The sequence below is a fragment of the Pristiophorus japonicus genome, chromosome 3 (assembly GCF_044704955.1).
Source record: "Pristiophorus japonicus isolate sPriJap1 chromosome 3, sPriJap1.hap1, whole genome shotgun sequence".
Lineage (NCBI taxonomy): Eukaryota > Metazoa > Chordata > Chondrichthyes > Pristiophoridae > Pristiophorus > Pristiophorus japonicus.
The window spans coordinates 263,653,943-263,680,801 of record NC_091979.1 but is presented as its reverse complement, the minus strand read 5'-3'; the positions used below and the strand labels follow the sequence as shown (position 1 = coordinate 263,680,801).

Here is a 26,859-nt window from a genome sequence, read left to right as displayed (position 1 = left end):
GGAGGAGGGCTTACCCCCCACAGGTTTACAGGCACCAACACTCATACCTCCAGCTCTCTGAGGAGCAGTGTGTGAGAAGGCTGCACTTCCGAAAGGAAGTGCTGACAGAGATATGCCATCTCCTACAGGCAGACCGATGCCGGCACCACTCTGGAGGCAGCCTTCAATACTCTCCTCAACAAGTATCCAAACTCAATGTGGTGTGCTGGAAACTGAGGGATGGAGCTAATACTAGACACGCTATGTGCCCCCATAAAGTCATGTTGGAATGATGCACAAGACACCAATGGCAAATGATGTATCATAACTTTTACTGTAACAAAGTCACAAAAACTCCCCCCACCAAAATAAAACCATACTGTATACAACGTTATGTTGCAGGGCACTAAACAACAACAAAACATTTTTAACGCTGCAATTTTCGGCTTGGGCGCACAAAGTCCATTGAGTAACGGCTGATTTAACGCCCCCGATCTTCATTTTTTGCCGAATTTCCCAGTCAAGGGCGCAAACTTTTTTCAGGTGGTATCTTCACCGCCCCACCGCAATTAACACCCCGAAATCGGGAAAGCCAAAAATCCAGCCCCAATGAGCAAAACTGTTAAGAAATGTTATATGCTCTGCATGGGGAGCTGCAACAAAGCAGAGTAGTCATATTTGATTCAGAGAGGAGCTTTCTGTGCACGTCACACACATGGCTGGAAGTGGCAGGTAGAGTGAATGCTATCCCTCACATCCATAGCGTGGGTGGTTAGGAATGGTAAATGGTGTGTGGACCTGTTCCGAAATCCCCACCCCTCCAGTTTCCACTGTCATTCCGAGCATTTTTCAGCAGAAGTGATGTCAGACATTAGCTATATACTCATACGGTATTTTAATGACAGAAATACATCTTCTGACATATTTCCCTTCATTAGTGCTGGACGATTCTTAGGAGTTGGGTGAGGAAGGGTTTAGAAGTTAAAGGGTCAGCTTGCCTAGTGCAATAGGCAAGAATAAATTACAGAATGATTGATTGCACTAGGAAAGACACGATGAGGGAGAAATTTAACTCACAGACGATTGTTTTGGGTGGCCACCAGTTAGAGATTGAGGAGGGTAGAAATTCAGCTACCCCTTTGATGCCTGAGGCCCACTTGATGCAATATTCAAGTGGGCCTGTAAATGGTTGAGCCACTCGTCTGCATGAAAGAGGTGTAAAAGGTTGCTTAAAAATGCAAATCAGGGTCCTACGCCAGTTGTACAGTGAAAGAAAAACATTATCATTTACATAAGTACATAATTCATTAAATTAAAAACTTTGGTGGTTACTGCAGTTTGTCATTAAGAATATGTTACTCTCAATTGCTTTGCCTTTTAAGCAACTGCTGTTTGCGATCCAAACCCATGCCTTAACGGAGGAACGTGCTTGCACACTAACAGAAGCACACCTTTCAATTGCACCTGCCCAGCACTATTCCGAGGAAAGCGGTGTGAAATAGGTAAGGTCACTTGGTAGTGTTACAATAAATGTTTGGAAATATTAGCTAACAAGGGATTGTGAATCTGCCTGGCTTGTTACAACGTCCTTTTGTTTGTAACCGCCAAAGGCCAATGTTTGCCGGTGCCGAGCTATCTTCAACTGTTGGCATTGTAGCATGCATTCTTTTGAAGCCAAAACATTGGTTTGAAAAAAAAGTAGACTTATATCTATAATGCCCACAATCTACAACCCAACTGCTTGCAATATTTTCTGCCGTAATAAATGTAAGAGTTTTAAAAAAATCTATTTTTATGCCTTTTTTTTAGTGGTAGGGCTTGTGGTGATTTGGAGGATGAAGGAGCTGATTTTAAATTTGGGCGGACTTCAGGTAGATGGCAGAGAGAGCGTCGCGCTGCCTGCCCGAGGTCCCTGCCCCGCATTTTGAGGGCTGGATCTGATTAGCAGTGAGCTGCCAGTGCCGACAGGAAGTTCACCTGTTGGTGGAGCGGGAAATCCACAGGTTCAGACATAGAGCTGTGCCCGAAACTTTGCAATCCAAACCGGGCGGGGCAATTGCGAAGGAGGACCATGGAAGGGCCAAGAGGAACAACATCAGCGAGGGAGCGGTCAGGGTGGTGCCCACAGTGGCCTAGGAAGAAAGATTCAGAGGGCTAGAAATCGCTCTCGTCCCAACTGGGGGCGGTAACCTTCTGGGGTCGGGACTTCCTGCGCCTGGCCCGGCCTGGAAGTCCCACCCCCAATGCGGAATTTACCCATACGCCCCTCCGGCATTTTGCTTCAAGGGGCGCTCCCGCGGTGGTAGCGCGATGCTGAGTCCTGCGCCACGCGGAGCAGACCAGCGCTACACTGGTGCTTCATGCAGCACTCTACAGAGCCTCTCCCCTTCCATTAAATGGGGAGGTCCACTACTCACTCTGCAGGCCCTTTGGTGGCCACCGCTGGGCCATCGGGGACACGATCGACCAGGCCAGCAGCCCGGCACCCAAAACGGAGTGTCGGGCTTGATGATGGCGGTCCGGTCGATGTGAGGGCTGCCATTGTCGGGCGACCCAAGAGTCGGCCAACAAATAAAGATGGCGGCCCGGGGCGCTAAAAGCCACCCCTTTAAGGGGCATCCCGGCAATGGATGTCTGCCAGTTTCACGACCCACGAAGCTAGTGTTGACATCTGCCTGCGCCAGCCTTGCAACCTGGGGGAAATTTCACCCACGGGGCGGTAAGGGGTGGGCACACATGGCGATGATGGTTCTATGTTGGCCAGGGGCGCTAATTGAGGGGCGTGGTGCGACCGGGACAGCGCCCCCCCAAACCTGCGGGGCAATTTCCCGGGAGGCGGTAGCGCTCTCCCTCTCCTGGGCAAAAACATCATTGCACCCCGTTAGCACCTGCCTGGAGGCACTAAATGGACTATAAAAAGGGGCAATATAAAAAGTGGCCTTACCTTATCTGTCCTGGTCAACTTCTTGTGCCATTGCTGTGTTTTCCTTGATGTGAGGGAGATGGCAGTGAGTGCCAGGGCCAAGTGCCTCCAGACAACAAGGTTGATACTCCTGGATGGCTTGCTGCCTGGCCACACCAAGGTGTCTGTCCCTCCCATCTTCCATCTTTTACAGGGGTGCTTACAGATTTTATAATGAAAAATTCACAGCTCTTTGTTGAAATGCTGCCCTGTCATGGTTGGAACAGCTGGCCTATGACTGCTTGCAAGAGGCACTCAGCTGAGGGTGGGAGATGCCTGGTGTGGATGAAATTCAAAGGGGTCAAGGAAAGCTTCCCCTGTCTGTCGCCAAGTGCTCTAATGAAGATTTGGGTCTTTACAGAGGCTGCATTGCTTTTGCACTGAAGTTTCCTGGGGCCTTAGCTACTCACTACACTTATAAGGGTAATGTATTTGGGTAGGTTAACAAGGAAAGTGGTAGGACATTGAAAAGTGTAGAGAAACAAAGGGATCTGGGAGTGCATGTACACAGACCCCTGAAAGTAGCAGGCCAGTTGACAAGGTGGTTAAGAAATGCTTGCCTTTATTAGCCAAGGCTTAGAATACAAGAGCAGGGAGGTTCTGCTTGAACTGTATAAAACACTGGTTAGGCCACAGCTGGAGTACTGCATACAGTTTTGGTCTCCACATTACAGGAAGGATGTGATTGCACTGGAGAAGGTACAGAGGAGATTCACGAGGATGTTGCCAGGAGTGGAGAATCTTAGCTATGAGGACAGATTGGATCGGCTGGATTTGTTTTCCTTGGAGGCTGAGGGGAGACCTCATTGAGGTGTATAAAATTATGAGGGGCCTAGATATAGTGGATAGAAAGGGCCTATTTCCCTTAGCAGAGGGGTCAACAACCAGAGGGCATAAATTTAAAGTAATTGGTAGAAGGTTTAGAGGGGATTTGAGGGGAAATTTCTTCACACAGAGGGTTGTGGGGATCTGGAACTTACTGCCTGAAAGGGTGGTAGAGGCAGAAACCCTCAACACATTTAAAAGGTACTTGGATGTGCACTTGTAGTGATGTAACCTACAGGGCTACGGGCCTACAGCTAGAAAGTGGGATTAGATTGGATAGCCTCTTGTTGGCCAGCGCGGATACGATGGGCCGAAATAGCCTCCTTCCGTGTTGTAAACTTCTATGATTTTATGATAAAACGCAATTACACCAGAACTTACACCACTTCCTATGCAAATGAGCATACCCAGGAATCTTGCATGCTTTCCACCACCTAAGACATTGAAGAAATTCAGAGCCTTTGTTACATTTCAGTATAATGCATAAAAATGCACAATGTATTTTCTGCAGGAATGGATGACTGTTACACAAATAATGGTGCTCGATACCAAGGTCAAGTGAGTCAAACTAGAAACGGAAAGAGATGTCTGTACTGGAGTTCTCATTTACTTCTGTCACCGCAAATGATTTTGCAGATGCAAAGTAGTGATACACTTGGTGTTGAAGAACATAACTACTGCCGGTAAACCACTATTCATCCTGTAATGCATGATGAGATTTAGATGAGGCAGCACATTGGTTTTCATTGCATTCAAATCACACACCAAGACATTTATCTGCATCCTATGCAGGATTTACAAGAAGTAGACACATATCTATCAAAGATTGCACATCAGTGTTGAAGATAATTGCAATCATGTTCGCTAACGTCCTCCTGGGTGGCCTGACTGCCTCAACCCTCCACAGGCCTCACCTCATCTAAAATAATGCAGCCCACGTCCTACCCTTCTATCTTCCTATCCTCGCTAATCTCCACTGGGTCCCGGTGCCCTGGTGAGTTCACTTCAATATTCTCGCCCTTGCTTGCAAGACCCTCCATGGCCTTGCCTCACCCTACCTTAGTGTTCTCTTCCTGGCTTTAATCACAACACATGCCCTGCATTCCTCTAACACTGGGCCACTCATAATTCCCCACTCCCTGCACTGCAGGACAGCGGGTCATTTAGCCACTATGCCCCTACTTACAGGAACTTTATGCCCAGATGCCTCGACTTGCCACTTTAAAAATATCCTTCTCTTCAGTTATGACTTTGGCTCCCCCAACCTAACCCCCTCCATTGTTTCCTCTTCCCGCACTGCTTGGCATACACTGATTTTCTCTTCTTAATGTGCAATGTCTTCCTGCTAGTGAGGAGGGCTATCGGAATGGAAGTTGTTATTTGCATTTATTATGTTATTGTTAATTGCAGCAGGCACCATTTATTCCCAGTTATAATGCTGGGTATTCAGGCTGTAACCAGAAAATATAGGGTGCTAAGGCTGGAACAATGCAACTGCACATTCATAATCATCAGCACTCTGACCATTCATAAAAATCCCATCTATCAGGCTCCAGGTAGCAGCTTCCTCCCATTGCCAGATATTTGCAGCAAAACTGCATGACATCCTCCCCTGTAATAGGTTTCAAGCCAAATTCATCCATCAATGACTATGACAGACTATGTCACCAGAGATTGCCAAATACCATTCCACCTGCACTTTCCAGCCCATAACCCCGCCCCGCCATCCACCTCTCCCCATTAAACTGTATGGGTGGGAAATAGGGGGAATACAATTGCAGAACCCAAAAAACCTCTCTATCACCACAACAAATTTTTAAAAACGATCATTATGGTAATTACTCTCCCATCTCACTAAAGGATCAGCTCTGCTTGACAGTTTATTGCTCCCATTGCATAAAGTGGCTCTGTAACACTTGTACAGGTTTCATAAGGAGTTCTTTTATCTCTACTCCATTGGATGTTACGATGTTGGGTATTCCTGCAGTGCGAAAGAATTAAATAAAAAACATTAATAATGCATTTGGGATACAGTACAATATGCTCATTTTCATAATGATTGTAACAGATTATTCAACTGAATTCCTCATCTCTTTTGGTACACGACTAAAGCTCCCTTACGCACCTATTTCACTCGAAAGAATAATTCTACACAAAGGTGGGCACCTTTATATAATTTTTAAATACTCTTAAGATCCAATGAAAATAATAAACAGCCGTTCTATATCTAATGTGTCATGTAACACTGGAAATTATTGTTTTATGTTAAAGAGGGTTAACTAAGCATTGTTTAAGATTTGCAAAAGGTTATATAGCATTGGGGTTTTTCTGATGTTCTTCAGTGCAGATAGCAGGCACTATAATGATCACACACTAGGGCATCCAACAATATTCATCAGAAAATTACGGCTTTTAAGTAGTACGTGGTAGTCCTGTCCAGCTGTTGCTCACGAATCTCACTCAGAAATGGAGTGCACTAAAGTTGAGCATGCAGACATTGTACTTTGCAAGGTTTTGAAAGGGGCTTTGATCAATTGTCATGAGTGGGAGCTGGCGAGTTGATACACGCAAGAGGGACTGTCAGCTGATGACATATCTGTGGCGGGGATGGGTTAGACATTGCAGGGATGCTTTAAGGAGCTGGTGTGGAGTAGTGAACCTGGTGCATCATGTGGCCTCCCAGGCAGCATTGTGATTGGGTGCTGATGCCCTATGTACTGTTCAGCATCAGGTGATTGCAGAGAAGGTTGGTGTTGCTGTTGGTAATGCTGGTGTGTTTTGTGATGTTGGTGTTAGGGCTGATCGTGGTGGGATTCTAAGGTCCGAGGTGAGATTTTTTTCAAGGGCACCGATGCTGCTGGAATAGCTGGCAGGTGAGGTTGAGATGACTGAAGAACCTTGTCAATGGTGAGACAGGTTGCTCCAAGGAGGTGACACTGGGGTCTGGGGTCGGAGGCCTATAAAAAGGCCGTGAGTTCAGGAGTTCGGGCAGCGTCGAGGAGGAGGCGACAGTCTGGGGTCGGAGGCCGATAAAAAGGCCACGAGTTCAGGAGTTCGGGCAGCGTTGAGGAGGAGGCGACAGTCCGGGGTCGGAGGCCTATAAAAAGGCCGCGAGTTCAGGAGTTCGGGCAGTGTCGAGGAGGAGGTGTGCTTGTGCAGCTACAGGGAGAAGGCAATAAAGAAGTAGAAAGAAATAGAAAGGTGACGTCACAGCTAAGGGGGTAAGTGATTGGCTGGTGATTGGTGAGTAGTTTTTCTTTTTTCTCTTCTATAACAGTGAGTAAACTTTAGCATTATTGTTGCCAATTTAAGTGTATCTAAGGGTTAAGTCATGGCAGGAGAGCTCGGTCACGTGATATGCTCCTCCTGTACCATGTGGGAACTCAGGGACACTTCCAGTGTTCTTGACGACTACGTGTGTGGAAAGTGTATCCACCTCCAGCTCCTGACAGTCCGCGTTGCTCTGGAGCATCCACGATGCTGAGAATGACGTGAGTAGCACGTGTAGTGAGTTGGTCTTACCGCAGGTGAAGGGTCCACAGCCAGCTAGGGAATGGAAGACCAGCAGGAAGAGCAGTGCAAGGAAGGTAGTGCAGCGGTCCCCTTCGGTCATCCCCCTGCAAAACAGATACACTGCTTTGAGTACTATTGAGGGGGATGTCATCAGGGGAGGGCAGCAGCAGCCAAGTTCATGGCACTGTGGGTGGCTCTGCTGCACAGGAGGGCAGGAAAAAGAGTGGGGGAGCGATAGTAATAGGGGATTCAATGGTAAGGGGAATAGATAGGCGTTTCTGCGGCTGCAACCGAGACTCCAGGATGGTATGTTGCCTCCCTGGTGCAAGGGTCAAGGATGTCTCGGAGCGGGTGCAGGACATTCTGAAAAGGGAGGGTGAACAGCCAATTGTCGTGGTGCACATTGGTACCAACGATATAGGTAAAAAAAGGGATGAGGTCCTACAAGACGAATTTAAGGAGCTCGGAGCTAAATTAAAACGTAGGACCTCAAAAGTAGTAATCTCAGGATTGCTCCAGTGCCACGATCTAGTCAGAGTAGGAATCGCAGGATAGCTCAGAATAATACGTGGCTTGAGCAGTGGTGCAGCAGGGAGGGATTCAAATTCCTGGGGCATTGGAACCGGTTCTGGAGGAGGTGGAACCAGTACAAACCGGATGGTCTGCACCTGTGCAGGACCGGAACCAATGTCCTAGGGGGAGTGTTTGCGAGTGCTGTTGGGGAGGAGTTAAACTAATATGGCAGGGGGATGGGAACCAATGCAGGGAGACAGAGGGAAACAAAATGGAGACAAAAGCAAAAGACAGAAAGGAGATGAGTAAAAGTGGAGGGCAGAGAAACCCAAGGCAAAAAACAAAAAGGGCCACTGTACAACAAAATTCTAAATGCTCAAAGTGTCATAAAAAGGCAAGCATGAAAGCTCGATGCCTCAATGCAAGAAGTATTCGGAACCCAGGAGAGGGCTCTGAGTGGGTGAGAGCTCAGATGAACAGGACCCCAAGAAAGAATGCAAAAGGCAGGAGGCAACAGAGCAGAGTAGCACTGGGGTAAGTGTAAACCACAAGGTGATAGGAAGGGACAATATGTATGAAAATAAAGGGGCTGCAGGAGGGGTCAAAACTAAAAATCATGGTTTAAAAACTAGTATTAAAACACTCTACCTAAACGCACGCAGCATTCGAAATAAAGTAAATGAGTTGACGGCACAAGTCATTACAAATGGGTATGATTTGGTGGCCATTACAGAAACGTGGTTGCAGGGGGGCCAAGACTAGGAATTAAACATACAGGGGTATCTGACAATTTGGAAAGATAGACAAGAAGGGAAAGGAGGTGGAGTAGCTCTTTTAATAAAGGATGATATCAGGGCAGTTGTGAGAGACGATATTGGCTCTAATGAACAAAATGTTGAATCATTGTGGGTGGAGATTAGAGATAGTAAGGGGAAAAAGTCACTGGCGTGCGTAGTTTATAGGCCCCCAAATAATAACTTCACGGTGGGGCGGGCAATAATCAAGGGAATAATGGAGGCATGTGAAAAATGAATGGCAGTAATCATGGGGGATTTTAACCTACATATCGATTGGTCAAATCAAATCGCACAGGGTAGCCTTGAGAAGCAATTCATAGAATGCATATGGAATTGTTTCTTAGAACAGTATGTTACAGAACCTACAAGGGAGCAAGCTATCTTAGATCTGGTCCTGTGTAATGAGACAGGAATAATAAACGATCTCCAAGTAAAAGATCCTCTCGGAATGAGTGATCACAGTATGGTTGAATTTGTAATACAGATTGAGGGTGAGGAAGTAGTGTCTCAAACGAGCATACTATGCTTAAACAAAGGGGACTACAGTGGGATGAGGGCAGAGTTGGCTAACGTAGACTGGAAACACAGACTAAACGGTGGCACAATTGAGGAACAGTGGAGGACTTTTAAGGAGCTCTTTCATAGTTCTCAACAAAAATATATTCCAGTGAAAAAGAAGGGCGGTGAGAGAAGGGATAACCAGCCGTGGATAACCAAGGAAATAAAGGAGAGTATCAAATTAAAAATCAATGCGTATCAGGTGGCCAAGGTTAGTGGGAAACTAGAAGATTGGGAAAATTTTAAACGACAGCAAAGAATGACTAAGAAAGCAATAAAGAAAGGAAAGATAGATTACGAAAGTAAACTTGCGCAAAACATAAAAACAGATAGCAAAAGTTTTTACCGATATATAAAATGGAAAAGAGTGACTAAAGTAAATGTTGGTCCCTTAGAAGATGAGAAGGGGGATTTAATAATGGGAATTGTGGAAATGGCTGAGACCTTAAACAATTATTTTGCTTCGGTCTTCACAGTGGAAGACACAAAAACCATGCCAAAGATTGCTGGTCACGGGAATGTGGGAAGGGAGGACCTTGAGATAATCGCTATCACTAGGGGGGTAGTGCTGGATAGGCTAATGGGACTCAAGGTAGATCCTGGTCCTGATGAAATGCATCCCAGGGTATTAAAAGAGATGGCGAAAGTTATAGCAGATCCATTCGTTATAATCTACCAAGATTCTCTGGACTCTGGGGAGGTACCAGCGGCTTGGAAAGCAGCTAATGTAACGCCTCTGTTTAAAAAAGGGGCAGACAAAAGGCAGGGAACTTTAGGCCGGTTAGTTTAACATCTGTAGTGGGGAAAATGCTTGAAGCTATCATTAAGGAAGAAATCGCGAGACATCTAGATAGGAATAGTGCAATCAAGCAGACGCAACATGGATTCATGAAGGGGAAATCATGTTTAACTAATTTACTGGAATTCTTTGCGGATATAATGAGCATGGTGGATAGAGGTGTACCGATGGATGTGGTGTATTTAGATTTCCAAAAGGCATTCGATAAGGTGCCACACAAAAGGTTACTGCAGAAGATAAAGGTACGCGGAGTCAGAGGAAATGTATTAGCATGGATAGAGAATTGGCTGGCTAACAGAAAGCAGAGAGTCGGGATAAATGGGTCCTTTTCGGGTTGGAAATTGGTGGTTAGTGGTGTGCCACAGGGATCGGTGCTGGGACCACAACTGTTTACAATATACATAGATGACCTGGAAGAGGGGACAGAGTGTAGTGTAACAAAATTTGCAGATGACACAAAGATTAGTGGGAAAGCGGGTTGTGTAGAGGACACAGAGAGGCTGCAAAGAGATTTAGATAGGTTAAGCGAATGAGCTAAGGTTTGGCAGATGGAATACAATGTCAGAAAATGTGAGGTCATCCACCTTGGGAAAAAAAACAGTAAAAGGGAATATTATTTGAATGGGGAGAAATTACAACATGCTGCGGTACAGAGGGACCTGGGGGTCCTTGTGCATGAATCCCAAAAAGTTAGTTTGCAGGTGCAGCAGGTAATCAGGAAGGCGAATGGAACGTTGGCCTTCATTGCGAGAGGGATGGAGTACATAAGCAGGGAGGTCCTGCTGCAACTGTACAGGGTATTGGTGAGGCCGCACCTGGAGTACTGCGTGCAGTTTTGGTCACCTTACTTAAGGAAGGATATACTAGCTTTGGAGGGGGTACAGAGACGATTCACTCACATGGAGGTGGGTTCAGAGCGGGATCGCAACCCACTGTCAATCAGGGCTATTTTGACAGCGGGCCTGCCTCCAAACCTGCACTTGCAGGGCTGGGAAGATTCTGGCCTTTGTGTGTAGAAGTGTTTCCTAAATTCACTCCTGAAAGTCCCAATATGCACATTGGAAGTGTTTGGAGTAAACGCTCTATCCACTCTCACCTCCTTGGAGCAAGCTCTCTCACCATTGTCAGATCGCTTCTGTTATCTCAACTTCAACTGCCATCTAGCCCTGCAGCATCGGTGTCCTTGAAAAAATATCACCTTGATCCTCAGAAACCCACCACGATCAGCCCCAACACCAACATCACCAGGCAAACCAGCATCACCAACAGCAACACCAACCTTCTCCGCAATCACCTGATGCTGCGCAGGACACGAGGTATCAGCACATGACCACGTTACTGCCTGGGAGGCCAGGGATGGCCTCACCATGGCCACATTTACATCAGTTGATGCTATAACACCCTGGCAGACACATGATACACCAGGTTGGCACCACCCCACATAGCATCATAAAGCATCCCTACAATGCCCAAGCCATTCCTTTCACACTCATCACCATTGTGGGGGTAACCTTATGTCTCATCATTCACTGCAAATCACTAAGTCACTTCCAAAGGTGCACACAAATCTATCCAAGAAGGCAAAGTGTTGAAAATAAAAATTTCAATGTTTGACAACACATTAACATAAACGTTACATGAATTTTGGCTAAAAGACCCAAGTCCCTCTCCTTGTGGTTGTTAATTGATATGATTGGACTAGGATGAGGGTGAGTGTGAGGGTTGGCTAGTGAGATGGGGAAGTGATCATGTAGATAGAGAGGGAGGTGCAAGGTAAGTTGGTGTGAGTAAGGGTGTGCAGGAGTAGGGTAGAGAAGGCAGAGTTATGGGGATGTGATGAGTGGCACAACAGGATGAGGTTGAGTGTGGCTTTGTAGTAACGTTTCATGATCTACTGAGATAATTGAAACATTTGCGCCACTGCAGCCAGGTCCTCCTGATGACATCCCTGCTTGTGCCCTCCTGTGCAATGTGCAACCAGGCTGGGTTGCTCCCCTAGGGAGGTCTCTTCGGCCCATTGGAATGGAAGAGAACCTCGCTGCATGCACGGGAGAGCCTGGGTGCAGCCATGCACCTTTGTGCAGTGCTTGTCGGTATTTGCAGCTTCTCAATGCTGTAGAACACTGACAGCAGAACTGTCAACAGAAAGTTGCCCATGGTCCCTTGCAAAATTGTGCAAGACTAGGCATGCCACCAATAATAAACTCAACATGCTCACACATGGACTCTATAACACTGATCAGTCACTTCATTAATGCGGTAATTTGTAGCATACAATAAAAACAGGTTTAAATGTGTGCTGTGCCACAATGCTTCTATAATAATGGCATAAATACTTTCTAGCTTATAAGTACTCTTTAACTGTGTTTATTTCCACTCAGGAATCTTGATAATAGTGCACAACCCTGGTGCTTTATTCAGCTTGCAACTGGAGGAGCAAGTTGGGATGCGTGTGCTGTTGCCAGTTGCTCACACAGTATGTACCTTTCACTACATAATATTGTGTGCTGTACAATTCAGAATGAGAAAAACACAGACTGAATCGTAATATTCAATGCTGAACCATTAATAGACCCAGGATACTAACGCTTTGTCTCTGATGAGCATAATCCCTGAGAACATTCTTTCCAACTTTCTTTTTAGGAGATGGAGATGTTACATAAATGGATATGCAGACAACACCTTCCTACAATCGCTAGCCTATATATGGCTAATTATCTCTTACACCTGTAACCTCAGAAAATGAGCTCCATAAATGGAATATACTACCTATTTCATGACTGGGGTGGATCTGTATGATTAAAAGGATGCCACTTCTGCTGATCTCAGCCAAAGCAATCATAGAAACATAGAAACATAGAAAATAGGTGCAGGAGCAGGCCATTCAGCCCTTCTAGCCTGCACCGCCATTCAATGAGTTCATGGCTGAACATGAAACTTCAGTACCCTCTTCCTGCTTTCTCGCCATACCCCTTGATCCCCCGAGTAGTAAGGACTTCATCTAACTCCCTTTTGAATATATTTAGTGAATTGGCCTCAACTACTTTCTGTGGTAGAGAATTCCACAGGTTCACCACTCTCTGGGTGAAGAAGTTTCTCCTCATCTCGGTCCTAAATGGCTTACCCCTTATCCTCAGACTGTGACCCTGGTTCTGGACTTCCCCAACATTGGGAACATTCTTCCTGCATCTAACCTGTCTAAACCCGTCAGAATTTTAAACGTTTCTATGAGGTCCCCTCTCATTCTTCTGAACTCCAGTGAATACAAGCCCAGTTGAATCCAGTCTTTCTTGATAGGTCAGTCCCACCATCCTGGGAATCAGTCTGGTGAATCTTCGCTGCACTCCCTCAATAGCAAGAATGTCCTTCCTTAAGTTAGGAGACCAAAACTGTACACAATACTCCAGGTGTGGCCTCACCAAGGCCCTGTACAACTGTAGCAACACCTCCCTGCCCCTGTACTCAAATCCCCTCGCTATGAAGGCCAACATGCCATTTGCTTTCTTAACCGCCTGCTGTACCTGCATGCCAACCTTCAATGACTGATGTACCATGACACCCAGGTCTCATTGCACCTTCCCTTTTCCTAATCCGTCACCATTCAGATAATAGTCTGTCTCTCTGTTTTTACCACCAAAGTGGATAACCTCACATTTATCCACATTATACTTCATCTGCCATGCATTTGCCCACTCACCTAACCTATCCAAGTCACTCTGCAGCCTCATAGCATCCTCCTCGCAGCTCACACTGCCACCCAACTTAGTGTCATCCGCAAATTTGGAGATACTACATTTAATCCCCTCGTCTAAATCATTAATGTATAATGTAAACAGCTGGGGCCCCAGCACACAACCCTGCGGTACCCCACTAGTCACTGCCTGCCAGTCTGAAAAGTACCCATTTACTCCTACTCTTTGCTTCCTGTCTGACAACCAGTTCTCAATCCACGTCAGCACACTACCCCCAATCCCATGTGCTTTAACTTTGCACATTAATCTCTTGTGTGGGACCTTGTCGAAAGCCTTCTGAAAGTCCAAATATACCACATCAACTGGTTCTCCATTGTCCACTTTACTGGAAACATCCTCAAAAAATTCCAGAAGATTTGTCAAGCATGATTTCCCTTTCACAAATCCATGCTGACTTGGACTTATCATGTCACCATTTTCCAAATGCGCTGCTATGACATCCTTAGTAATTGATTCCATCATTTTACCCACTACTGAGGTCAGGCTGACCGGTCTATAATTCCCTGTTTTCTCTCTCCCTCCTTTTTTAAAAAGTGGGGTTACATTGGCTACCCTCCACTCGATAGGAACTGATCCAGAGTCAATGGAATGTTGGAAAATGACTGTCAATGCATCCGCTATTTGCAAGGCCACCTCCTTAAGTACTCTTGGATGCAGTCCATCAGGCCCTGGGGATTTATCGGCCTTCAATCCCATCAATTTCCCCAACACAATTTCCCGACTAATAAAGATTTCCCTCAGTTCCTCCTCCTTACTAGACCCTCTGACCACTTTTATATCCGGAAGGTTGTTTGTGTCCTCCTTAGTGAATACTGAACCAAAGTACTTGTTCAATTGGTCTGCCATTTCTTTGTTCCCCGTTATGACTTCCCCTGATTCTGACTGCAGGGGACCTACATTTGTCTTTACTAACCTTTTTCTCTTTACATACCTATAGAAACTTTTGCAATCTGCCTTAATGTTCCCTTCAAGCTTCTTCTCGTACTCCATTTTCCCTGCCCTAATCAAACCCTTTGTCCTCCTCTGCTGAGTTCTAAATTTCTCCCAGACCCCGGGTTCGCTGCTATGTCTGGCCAATTTGTATGCCACTTCCTTGGCTTTAATACTATCCCTGATTTCCCTTGATAGCCACGGTTGAGCCACCTTCCCTTTTTTATTTTTACGCCAGACAGGAATGTACAATTGTTGTAATTCATCCATACGGTCTCTAAATGTCTGCCATTGCCCATCCACAGTCAACCCCTTAAGTATCATTCGCCAATCTATCCTAGCCAATTCACGCCTCATACCTTCAAAGTTACCCTTCTTTAAGTTCTGGACCATGGTCTCTGAATTAACTGTTTCATTCTCCATCCTAATGCAGAATTACACCATATTATGGTCACTCTTCCCCAAGGGGCCTCACACAACGAGATTGCTAATTAATCCTCTCTCATTACACAACACCCAGTCTAAGATGGCCTCCCCCCTAGTTGGTTCCTCGACATATTGGTCTAGAAAACCATCCCTTATGCACTCTAGGAAAGCCTCCTTCACCGTATTGCTTCCAGTTTGGCTGGCCCAATCTATGTGCATATTAAAGTCATCCATTATAACTGCTACACCTTTATTGCATGCACCCCTAATTTCCTGTTTGATGCCCTCCCCAACATCACTACTACTGTTTGGAGGTCTGTACACAACTCCCACTAACGTTTTTTGCCCTTTGGTGTTCTGCAGCTCTACCCATATAGATTCCACATCATCCAAGCTAATGTCTTTCCTAACTATTGCATTAATCATGGATTGGGCCCCTTAGTTTATGAGATGGATGGAAAATCAGGCACTGGAAGGCCTGTGATTTCCTGACCAGCACTCCCTACGAGCTCCATTTTTTTTACCAGGAGCACCCATTTGGCAAATCAGTTCCTTAGATCCATAGACCCTGTTGGAGCAAAGAATTTACAGGCCACACAGATCTTATGGAGATCTCAAAAAGGATTTCTGCACAAGGAGTGTTCTTCACTACCAGAGGAATAGAGGAGCAGTACACTCTATGAAGACCTGGTGCCAAGATTATCTGCTTGGACAGTTCTTTCTGTGGCTTTGAAGTTCATGACCGTGCTAAATATTTGTGTCACCAGATCCTTGCTGGTACCCGTGGGAATGGTTGGATGGCCTTCAGGCATGCATTGACACATCTGCCTAAAGAATTGGGGAATACATTGAGTTTGACATGAATGCAGTCGAATTTTAGCACATTACTGGCACCCCAAAGTACAAGGTGCAGTAGATGCCACGCACACCGCATTGTGAGTTTCTACCATTAACCCTTCAACATTCATAATAGAAAAGGGCACCACTTGCTGAACGTTCAGATTCTGTGTTAAAAGATGCAAGGAATCCTTCATGTGAATGATACATTTGCCAGAAGTTGCCACAATGCATTCAACCTCAGGAATTTGCCCTCCCTGAACTTTTCAAGGAAGATAATCAATTGAACAAATGGCTTATTGGTGATCAGGGGTGCCCCTTGCTGTCATAATAACGTAACCCTGGTCCTGGGAATATTTTGACAATCTGCTTTTTAACCCAAAAGCATAAAGTCATTTTTCATTAGATTTACATAGTGCACTAATCTTGATGCAAATTTCATGAAGTAGTTTAACAAACCCATGACTCTCTCAAGCTCTGCTTTTCCTTTGGCATTTCAAATGTCAAAAATATTGACCTTCTTCGGATCTGGTTTAAAACTGCGTGTCATCATTGTGACTAAAAGATGTTATTTCTGAAACTACAACTTGTGTTTTGCCCTATTGAACCCCGGGTATTTCTCCTGGCCTCGCTGATATTGTTGTTGTATGCATCATAAGTGGACAATTATCTCAGTGCCTTTGAATTTGTCGAGGATTTCATATTGCCCGAGTTTGGTCAAACGTAAGTTCTGCCCATATACCATCGAAAGGACTGCTAAGATCCTGACGGTACTTTGGGCGGATGTTTGGTGGAAAAATGTCGGAAAAAACACCCGGAGGAAAAAATGGGCATTACACGCCGATTCTGGGCGGCAGCGGGCAGTAGGTCGCACTCTGGGCGACAAATGCGATCCTCGGCAAAGTAACGCCGAGGATAGAGTCGGATCCGGTGAAGGGGGAACGGGAAAAGTCAAAGTAAAACATTTTCAAAACATTTTAAAAAACCCACTATAAATCCTTCAGAGGAACCCATCCATCAAAATCGCTGCAAAAGAAATAAAGAAAAGAAGTGCACTAACCTCTCCTTGCAGGTCTTCATACTTACCGTTCGGGTAAGACCTGCCTTCATGTGGCGGTCTCTTCTGCTGCTGGAGCGGAGGACCGCCCAGACCAATCTAGGGAGGGAGCGGGCGGGAGGACTTTTGTCAGCATTGCGTGCCGGCGCATGCCAGCGGATGCTCCCCAGCGGTCTTCTCTCCCCGCCGGCGTGAGGACCTGACCAAACTCGCTCGGAGAGGAGAGCGCCCAGAAAACATGGAGACAGCCGAGAAAACTAAGCAGCAGCTGGCCAAATTCAGGCCCATAGACTTTTCACTGGGACATTTGATGCACTGATGAGGTTCTAAATAGCATACATGTGACTCTCCATTGTCCAAGTTAGATATTAAACATAATTAATTTACTGCGTTCCTCATGAAGAGCTACTTACCAGTAACCTGACATGGCATCAAGAATGAAGAAGACTCATGCATTGGAAAGTTTGTGTGTAATTTCTTCAATTGTTAATTGTTAACGTTGGGTAGTGTTCCCTTATGATTGTTTTGTTTAAGTCCTTCGAATCGATGTATATGCAAATCTGATCAAAATGTCTCTAATTCACCAGTACTATAGAGCTTACTCATGGTGTTGGCTCTGCCACCTTTTTAATGACAACCATTTTCTCCATTTGTTCCAGCTCCTTCTTTAATTTACCATGTAACATTAGAAGTACTCTCCTTGGTGGAATATTGATAACACTTGTGGGTTTAGCTCCACTTTATAGTCTCCTGGCATGTAACCAAAACTATCAGTTATATCACTATATCCTTACCTGGTACTAGTAGCCTGGCCTGCCTTAAACTTGTTATCAGACTGAGTACTACAGAGTGGGGGTAATTTTCACCTTCACTGCTTGGGAGGTAAGCTGGTGGAGCGGATTGCCTACCCATTATAGAACACACCAAATTTTAATTTCCACTAAAATCAATGGAATGGAAATTGGGCTGTTTCTATAACAGTTGGATGATCTGTTCAAACAGTGAAAGTGAAAATCACCGCCAAGATAGCTTACCAAGAATCATGCTAATGTCACAGTTCATCACTGGAAGTTTCAAAACATAATTTTCCCTGGTAGGCCAGTTTTTTTTTGTCCTTCTTACTTTGTGCTTGGTGAAATATACTATTTTAGTAAGTGATACCTTTAATGGAGAAAGGGATAGACCGAGTAATTACAGACCAGTCGGCCGAAACTCAGTGGTAGGAAAATTATTGGAAAAAATCCTGAAGGACAGGATAAATCTTCATTTAGAAAGACACAGATGAATCAAGAACAGTCGCACGGATTTGTTAAAAGGTCATGTCTGACTAACTTGATTGAATTTTTCAAGGAGATAACCAGGAGGGTCAATGAGGGCAGTGCATATGACGTAGTGTATATCGATTTTAGCAAAGCTTTTGATAAGGTCCCACATGGCAGACTGGTCACGAAAGTAAATCCCATGGGATCCAGGGCAAAGTGGCAAGTAGGATCTAAAATTGGCTTCGAGGCAGGAAGCAAAGGGTAATGGTTGATGGGTGTTTTTGTGACTGGAAGGCTGTTTCCATTGGGGTTCTGCAGGGCTCAGTACGAGGTCCCTTGCTTTTTGTGGTATACATCAATGATCTATACTTGAATATAGGGGGCATAATTAAGAAGTATGCAGATGATACTAAAAGCGGCTGTGTGGTTGATAATGAAGAAGAAAGCTGTGGACTGCAGGAAGATATCAATCAACTGGTCAAATGGGCAGAACTGTGGCAAATGGAATTTAATCTGGAGAAGTGTGAGGTAATGCATTTGGGGAGGGCTAACAAGGAAAGGGAATACACAATAAATGGTAGGACACTGAGAAGTGTAGAGGAATAAAGGGACCTTGGAGTGCATGTCCACAGATCCCTGAAGGTAGCAGGCCAGGTGGATAAGGTAGTTAAGAAGATAATGGAATACTTGCCTTTATTAGCCAAGGCATAGAATACAAGAGCTGGGACAGGTTATGCTTGAACTGTATAAAATACTGGTTAGGCCACAGCTGGAGTACTGCATGCAGTTCTGGTCACCGCATTACAGGAAGGATGTGATTGCACTGGAAAGAGTACAGAGGAGATTTACGAGGATGTTGCCGGGAGTGGAGAATCTTAGCTATGAGAACAGATTGGATAGGCTGGGTTTGGTTTCCTTGGAACAGAGGAGGCTGAGGGAAACCTCATTGAGGTGTATAAAATGATGAAGGGACTAGATAGAGTAGATAGAAAGGGCCTATTTGTCAGCAGAGGGGTCAATAAACAGGGGGCATAAATTTAAAGTAATTGGTAGAAGGTTTAGAGGGGATTTGAGGGGAAATTTCTTCACGCAGGTGGTTGTGGGAGTCTGGAACTCACTGCCTGAAAGGGTAGTAGAGGCAGAAACCCTCACCACATTTAAAAAGTACTTGGATGTGCACTTGAAGTGCCGTAACCTGCAGGGTTACGGTCCTAGTGCTGGAAAGTGGGATTAGGCTGGATAGCCTCTTGTTGGCCGGCACGGACACGATGGCCGAAATGGCCTGCTTCCGTGCTGTAAACTTCTATGATTCTATGATTCTAATGGCTTGTCCTTGAGCTGTATCTTGTATTGGTCCCAAATTATGGCAGCAGTTTGTGCACCAGAGTTGAACTTTAAGGTGATTTCAGTGTTGCTGACCTTGATGATTTCAACCCAATTATCTTTATCTTCCACTCTTTCATAGTGCGCAACAAAAATATATTCCAGTGAAAAAGGGCAGTAAGAGAAGGGATAACCAGCCGTGGATAACCAAGGAAATAAAGGAGAGTATCAAATTAAAAACCAAAGCATAAAAGGTGGCCAAGGTTAGTGGGAAACTAGAAGATTGGAAAAATTTTAAACGACAGCAAAGAATGACTAAGGAAGCAATAAAGAAAGGAAAGATAGATTACGAAAGTAAACTTGCGCAAAACATAAAAACAGATAGTAAAAGCTTTTACCGATATATAAAACGGAAAAGAGTGACTAAAGTAAATGTTGGTCCCTTAGAAGATGAGAAGGGGGATTTAATAATGGGAACTGTGGAAATGGCTGAGACCTTAAACAATTATTTTGCTTCGGTCTTCACAGTGGAAGACACAAAAACCATGCCAAAGATTGCTGGTCACGGGAATGTGAGAAGGGAGGACCTTGAGACAATCACTATCACTAGGGGGGTAGTGCTGGACAGGCTAATGGGACTCAAGGTAGACAAATCCCCTGGTCCTGATGAAATGCATCCCAGGGTATTAAAAGAGATGGTGGAAGTTATAACAGATGCATTCGTTATAATCTACCAAAATGCTCTGGACTCTGGGGAGGTACCATCGGGTTGGAATGCAACTAATGTAATGCCTCTGTTTAAAAAAGGGGGCAGACAAAAGGCAGGTAACTATAGGCCGGTTAGTTTAACATCTGTAGTGGGGAAAATGCTTGAAACTATCATTAAGGAAGAAATAGCGGGACATCGAGATAGGAAGAGTGCAATCAAGCAGACGCAACATGGATTCATGAAGGGGAAATCATGTTTAACTAATTTACTGGAATTCTTTGAGGATATAACGAGCATGGTGGATAGAGGTGTACCAATGGATGTGGTGTATTTAGATTTCCAAAAGGCATTCGATAAGGTGCCACACAAAAGGTTACTGCAGAAGATAAAGGTACACGGAGTCAGAGGAAATGTATTAGCATGGATCAAGAATTGGCTGGCTAATAGAAAGCAGAGAGTCGGGATAAATGGGTCCTTTTCGGGTTGGAAATCGGTGGTTAGTGGTGTGCCACAGGGATCAGTGCTGGGACCACAACTGTTTACAATATACATAGATGACCTGGAAGAGGGGACAGAGTGTAGTGTAACAAAATTTGCAGATGACACAAAGATTAGTGGGAAAGCGGGTTGTGTAGAGGACACAGAGAGGCTGCAAAGAGATTTAGATAGGTTAAGCGAATGGGCTAAGGTTTGGCAGATGGAATACAATGTCGAAAAATGTGAGGTCATCCACCTTGGGAAAAAAAACAGTAAAAGGGAATATTATTTGAATGGGGAGAAATTACAACATGCTGCGGTGCAGAGGGACCTGGGGGTCCTTGTGCATGAATCCCAAAAAGTTAGTTTTATATGTTTCCATGAGATCCCCTCTCATCCTTCTAAACTCCAGTGAATAAAGGCCCAGTTGAATCAATCTCTCCCCATATGTCAGTCCAGCCATCCTGGGAATCAGTCTGGTGAACCTTCGCTGCATTCCCTCACTAGCAAGAACGTCCTTCCTCAGATTAGGAGACCAAAACTGAACACAATATTTCAGGTGAGGCTTCACCAAGGCCCTGTACAACTGCAGTAAGACCTCCCTGCTCCTATACTCAAAACCCCTAGCTATCAAGGCCAACATACCATTTGCCTTCTTCACCGCCTGCTGTACCTGCATGCCAACTTTCAATGACTGATGTACCATGACACTCAGGTCTCATTGCACCTCCCCTTTTCCTAATCTGCCGCCATTCAGGGTAATATTCTGCCTTCGTATTTTTGCCCCAAAGTGGATAACCTCACATTTATCCACATTATACTGCATCTGCCATGCATTTGTCCACTCACCTAACCTGTTCAAGTCACCCTGCAGCCTCTTAGCGTCCTCCTCACAGCTCACACTGCCACCCAGTTTAGTGTCATCTGCAAACTTGGAGATATTACACTCAATTCCTTCATCTAAAACATTGCTATATATTGTAAATAGCTGGGGTCCCAGCACTGAGCCCTGCGGCACCCCACTAATCACTGCCTGCCATTCTGAAAAGGACCCGTTTATCCCGACTCTCTGCTTCCTGTCTGCCAACCAGTTCTCTATTCACGTCAGTACATTACCCCAATACCATGTGCTTTGCTTTTGCACACCAATCTCTTGTGTGGGACCTTGTCAAAAGCCTTTTGAAAGTCCAAATACACCACATCCATTGGTTCTCCCTTGTCCACTCTGCTAGTTACATCCTCAAAAAATTCCAGCAGATTTATCAAGCATGATTTCCCTTTCATAATTCCATGTTGACTTGGACCGATCCTGTCACTGCTTTCCAAATGCACTGCTATTTCATCTTTAATAATTGATTCCAACATTTTCCCCACTACTGATGTCAGGCTAACTGGTCTATAATTACCCGTTTTCTCTCTCCCTCCTTTTTTAAAAAGTGGTGTTACATTAGCTACCCTCCAGTCCATAGGAACTGATCCAGAGTCGATAGACTGTTGGAAAATGATCACCAATGCATCCACTATTTCTAGGGCCACTTCCTTAAGTACTCTGGGATGCAGACCATCAGGCCCTGGGGATTTATCGGCCTTCAATCCCATCAATTTCCACAATTTCCCGCCTAAGAAGGATATCCTTCAGTTGCTCCTTCTCACTAGATCCTCAGTCCCCTAGTACTTCCAGAAGGTCATTTGTGTCTTCCTTCGTGAAGACAGAACCAAAGTATTTGTTCAACTGGTCTGCCATTTCTTTGTTCCCCATTATAAATTCACCTGAATCTGACTGCAAGGGACCTATGTTTGTCTTCACTAATCTTTTTCTCTTCACATATCTATGGAAGCTTTTGCAGTCAGTTTTTATGTTCCCGGCAAGCTTTCTCTCATATTCTATTTTCCCCCTCCTAATTAAACTCTTTGCCCTCCTCTGCTGAATTCTACATTTCTCCCAGTCCTCAGGTTTGCTGCTTTTTCTGGCCAATTTATATGCCTCTTCCTTGGATTTAACACTATCCTTAATTTCTCTTGTTGGCCACGGTTGAGCCACCTTCCCCGATTTACTTTTACTCCAGACAGGGATGTACAATTGTTGAAGTTTATCCATGTGATCTTTAAATGTTTGCCATTGCCTATTCACCGTCAACCCTTTAAGTATCATTTGCCAATCTATTCTAGCCAATTCACGTCTCATACCATCGACGTTACCTTTCCTTTTCAGGACCCTAGTCTCTGAATTAACTATGTCACTCTCCATCTTAATAAAGATATTATGGTCACTCTTCCCCAAGGGGCCTCGCACAACAAGATTGCTGATTAATCCTCTCTCATTACACATCACCCAGTCTAGGATGGCCAGCTCTCTCGTTGGTTCCTCGACATATTGGTCCAGAAAACCATCCCTAATACACGCCAGGAAATCCTCCTCTACTGTATTGCTACCAGTTTGGTTAGTCCAATCAATATGTAGATTAAAGTCGCCCATGATAACTGCTGTACCTTTATCGCATGCATCCCTAATTTCTTGTTTGATGCTCAGGCGGCACTGGAGGCGGTGTTGAATCTCCTCATCAATGTCTGCTCTTGTTGATAAGAGGCTCACGAGGTACACATTGCCCTGGGCCGCGCCGTGGATCTTGATGACTGGGGGGCAGTGGTGAGCGGCGAGGACAGGCTGGTGTAGGACCTTTGTCTTCCGGATGTTTAGCTGACCGTGATGATTTCAACCCAATGATCTTTATCTTCCACTGCTCTAACAGAGTGTTAATGGACAGTTTATTTGGCCATTCTTCCTCTTGATGGTCACCATTTTCTGGATCATGCATCATTTTCTTTTGTTGGAAAACCTACATTTGTGAAGTGCCCGTTTTTCCCACACTTGTAGCATTAATAGCTGGGCAGTTCTCCCTGTTGTGTGGCGCAACTTTTCCAAATTATTATCATTATTCTTGTACTTGAAATGTTACACTTTCCTGTTTGATTAAATCTACAGATACTGTGGCTTGTGGTGGTCGCAGTGAATTAACTTTCTTTGATGGTGAGATACACATCAAATTTTCCCATTACTGTGTCATGTTTTTACATTTCATTTTCTGTTAGGTTGAATGAGGCAAGAATATCCTTTCCTTTATTAACCATGCAATACATCAGTGTGTTTACTTGTCTAATTTCCACTCTGTCTACTCAACCTGTCATGACATGATAGTGTTCCTTATGTTTTTCCAACTTAAAAAAGTGAAATAACTGGAAGAGTTATTGCAACAGCAACTTCTGTCATATTTAGTTTTGTTTGACATTTACATCCAGTGTTAGAACATTCTAATAGTGCTTCACTTGCAGCTCATGAACCTTTGACTTTCCTGCTGGATGCTCCCACTGGCTATTATTTTGTTCATGTTTTTCTTGCTTACTAAGAATACTTCAACAGTTTCTTTTCTGTTTTCAGTGGCTGTGATTGAACTGCTGACAACATGTAAGGGTTTCAGGCAGATTAACTACACTTGGCAACACAACAGGAAGTGCTTGGACTTTATTTGCAAGATTCACTGATCCAGATTGATCCATTACTGCAACCATCTTCCTAAGACTTTCCCCACTTCAGAAACGTTCAGCCGTACCTTGGGATGGCTTGTTCACTCCACACACTGCCTGTTGAGGCCCTTGTGCGACTGGGAGCAAGAAACACGATACGCTAAGAGCTACCGTAGCTTTTCCACGCTGCCTCCACAGTCTATTCCTGCTAATTCAGTGGCATTTTTTTTCTGCTAAATAAAGTTGAATCATCCAAGAATTTGAATTAAGTGGTATAAATAACACAGAAAAGTGAGACAAAAGCAAAATACTGCAGATGCTGAAAATCTGAAATAAAAACAGAAAATGCTGGAAATACTCCGCTCAGGTCAGGCAGCACCTGTGGAGAGAGAAACAGAGTTAACGCTTCAGGTCGATGACCTTTCGACAAAAGCGCATCAACCTGAAACAGAAAAGTGCTAACGTGTTGCTAAAAAAAAAACCTAGCAAATAATTTGAATTAACTTTCTTTGAATTAAGACCTGCATTTTACTGTGGGGTTGGTATTTTTGATTCTAATCATCGCTGTAGTATTGTTTTTCTTTTGCATGAGTGGCAGCTTGAACTTTTTAACCTGTTACAGGTTCCGACGAACACATTTCTGATGAAGAACTTGAGAGTGAAGATGAAATAATTCAACACAATGCCAGTGATGAACAAGATGGACAGATGCCCAAGATATTTTTTGGTACAAAGACTGGTGCTATTGAAAACCCTTGGCAAGCATCCATCAAATTGACAAGCCACATATGTGGAGGATCATTAATCCATCTATGTTGGGTTCTAACAGCGGCACATTGTGTTTCGGATGGGTAAGTGCTTTATTTATTGAAAAGATTTCAGACGGTCAAAGACATTAATCAGCTCATTCCAATCACAGCATGGAAAGGGTAGTCAGAGGGCTGTCTGATAAAGACCGAGAATGTATTTCAAAGTGTCAAATAGTGATTGTATTGTCTTCAGAACCTTCAGCAACTCTTAACTTTTTATAAAGCCTAAGGGCCTGAATTTCCTCTCTTATGCCAGGCACATCGCAAATCTTGCTGTCCGGATACGGGGTTAGAAAATGGTTAATGACCTTCCTGCCAGTGGAAACAGTTTCTCCTTATTTCTCACTTTTCTTCATCCTCCTCCTCATCATCATCATATCTGACAAGATGGCAGCTGCAACTCTGTTCTTCGTCCTACTCCTAATCATCAACATCTTCCGCCTCCTGTTGCTGTAATTGATTTGCAGCAAGTTAGGGTAGTAGCTAAATATGATGAGACCCTGAGAATCAAGGAGACAAAGAGGGTGGAGGATTGTATCAGTGTAGTGCTTCGCAGGAATAATGCTAGGGCAATTGTGTAGGTGTTCATTCACCAACTTGGCATGGCCAATATGTCACCAAGATTGCCACCTCCCACAGCAAGAACAGAGTGGCTCCCCATGAGCTCCATGGCCTACTCCTCATAAGGTATGAGGGCTTTAAAGGTCTGACGGCCTCCTCTGGTTGTCTGCCTTTGGTGGGCATGATGTGCCATTTTTATCCTGGAAGAAGATTAAGTGTACAAAGGGAAGGTTAGCAGTTGAGGTGCATGTGCCAAGTGACATCAGAGCAGTGAAGTAAGGTGTGACGGTATCCGTCTGTCAAAGTGGAGGAAAGTGCAGTGAAGGAAAGTGTCTCTGTTTAGCACTAAAGGGCTTCCACCTTTAAAAACCCAAGTGCAAGCTGCATGGATAAAGGTACTAAATGTAGGGGTGGAAATTCAGATGCGCCCATTTTTGAGAGCGCGGGAGGTACAGGGTTCACCCCCTGCGTCGGAATGGTGAGGCCCGAGGCTCCCCTGATATTGGGCTTCGGACCACATTTCAATGCAGCTAACCTGGGAAGAGGAGACCAAGACCTAGTCCACTACTAGCGTCACAGCAACCCTCTGGTAAGTGAAGCCAGCGTTTCGAGAGCTAGGTGACTGGAGAGAGAGGAGATAGGGGGCTGGGGGTCGGAGGGGAGGATCAGAGGTCGGGTCAGGTGGAGAGGGGCAATTGGGGGAGGGGGGGGGAAGCGGACGAGCACTCCTGCTGATCATAGCTCCACATTCAGGTAAGTATCTTTCACAAACGTACCTTCTTTGTTGTCGGCAGTCCTAAGGTTTGGTTTTTCAGAGTGTTCGGATGTGGCAGAAAACTCCAAGTGTGGAATAATGGCTCCAGATGCTGTGATTGCATTTTACCCGCTTTCTGCTACTTTTGTAGCACAATTTCTTGGTGATGGCTTTAAAAAAAACAGAAAATATAGCAAATAGTTTTCAGAAGCTATAAGCCAACGTACTCGGCTATATTTTTCTCCACTCGCTAATGTTATTGAAAAAGTGAGTTATATTCTTTTGCGTTAATATTAGTGAACAGAGGATCTACACAACCAGTCATTTTTTTATCAGAGTCAGTAAATGTAATCACGATAAAAATGGTAGAAATTAAAGCTACATTTATCCAACTAAATATAAGGAGAAGGATTTTCCGGTCCGTTGCGCTCTGTTTTTCACCCGGAGCGGTGCCAATGGTGGCAGTGAGGTCTTCTGGGCGGGCAGTCAGCCTC

The 26,859-nt window shown here is 44.7% G+C and overlaps 1 protein-coding gene across 1 annotated transcript in view; it reads left to right on the top strand.

The window, feature by feature from the left end:
• The window catches only part of LOC139255746 (hyaluronan-binding protein 2-like), a 73,621-nt gene that overhangs the window by 34,703 nt on the left and 12,059 nt on the right, over nt 1–26,859 (top strand). Inside the window, exons 5-7 of the mRNA XM_070873981.1 lie at nt 12,328–12,422; nt 24,125–24,182; nt 24,864–24,999. Of these exons, the coding sequence (XP_070730082.1) occupies nt 12,328–12,422; nt 24,125–24,182; nt 24,864–24,999 (289 nt within the window). The remainder of the gene's footprint in view (nt 1–12,327; nt 12,423–24,124; nt 24,183–24,863; nt 25,000–26,859) is intronic.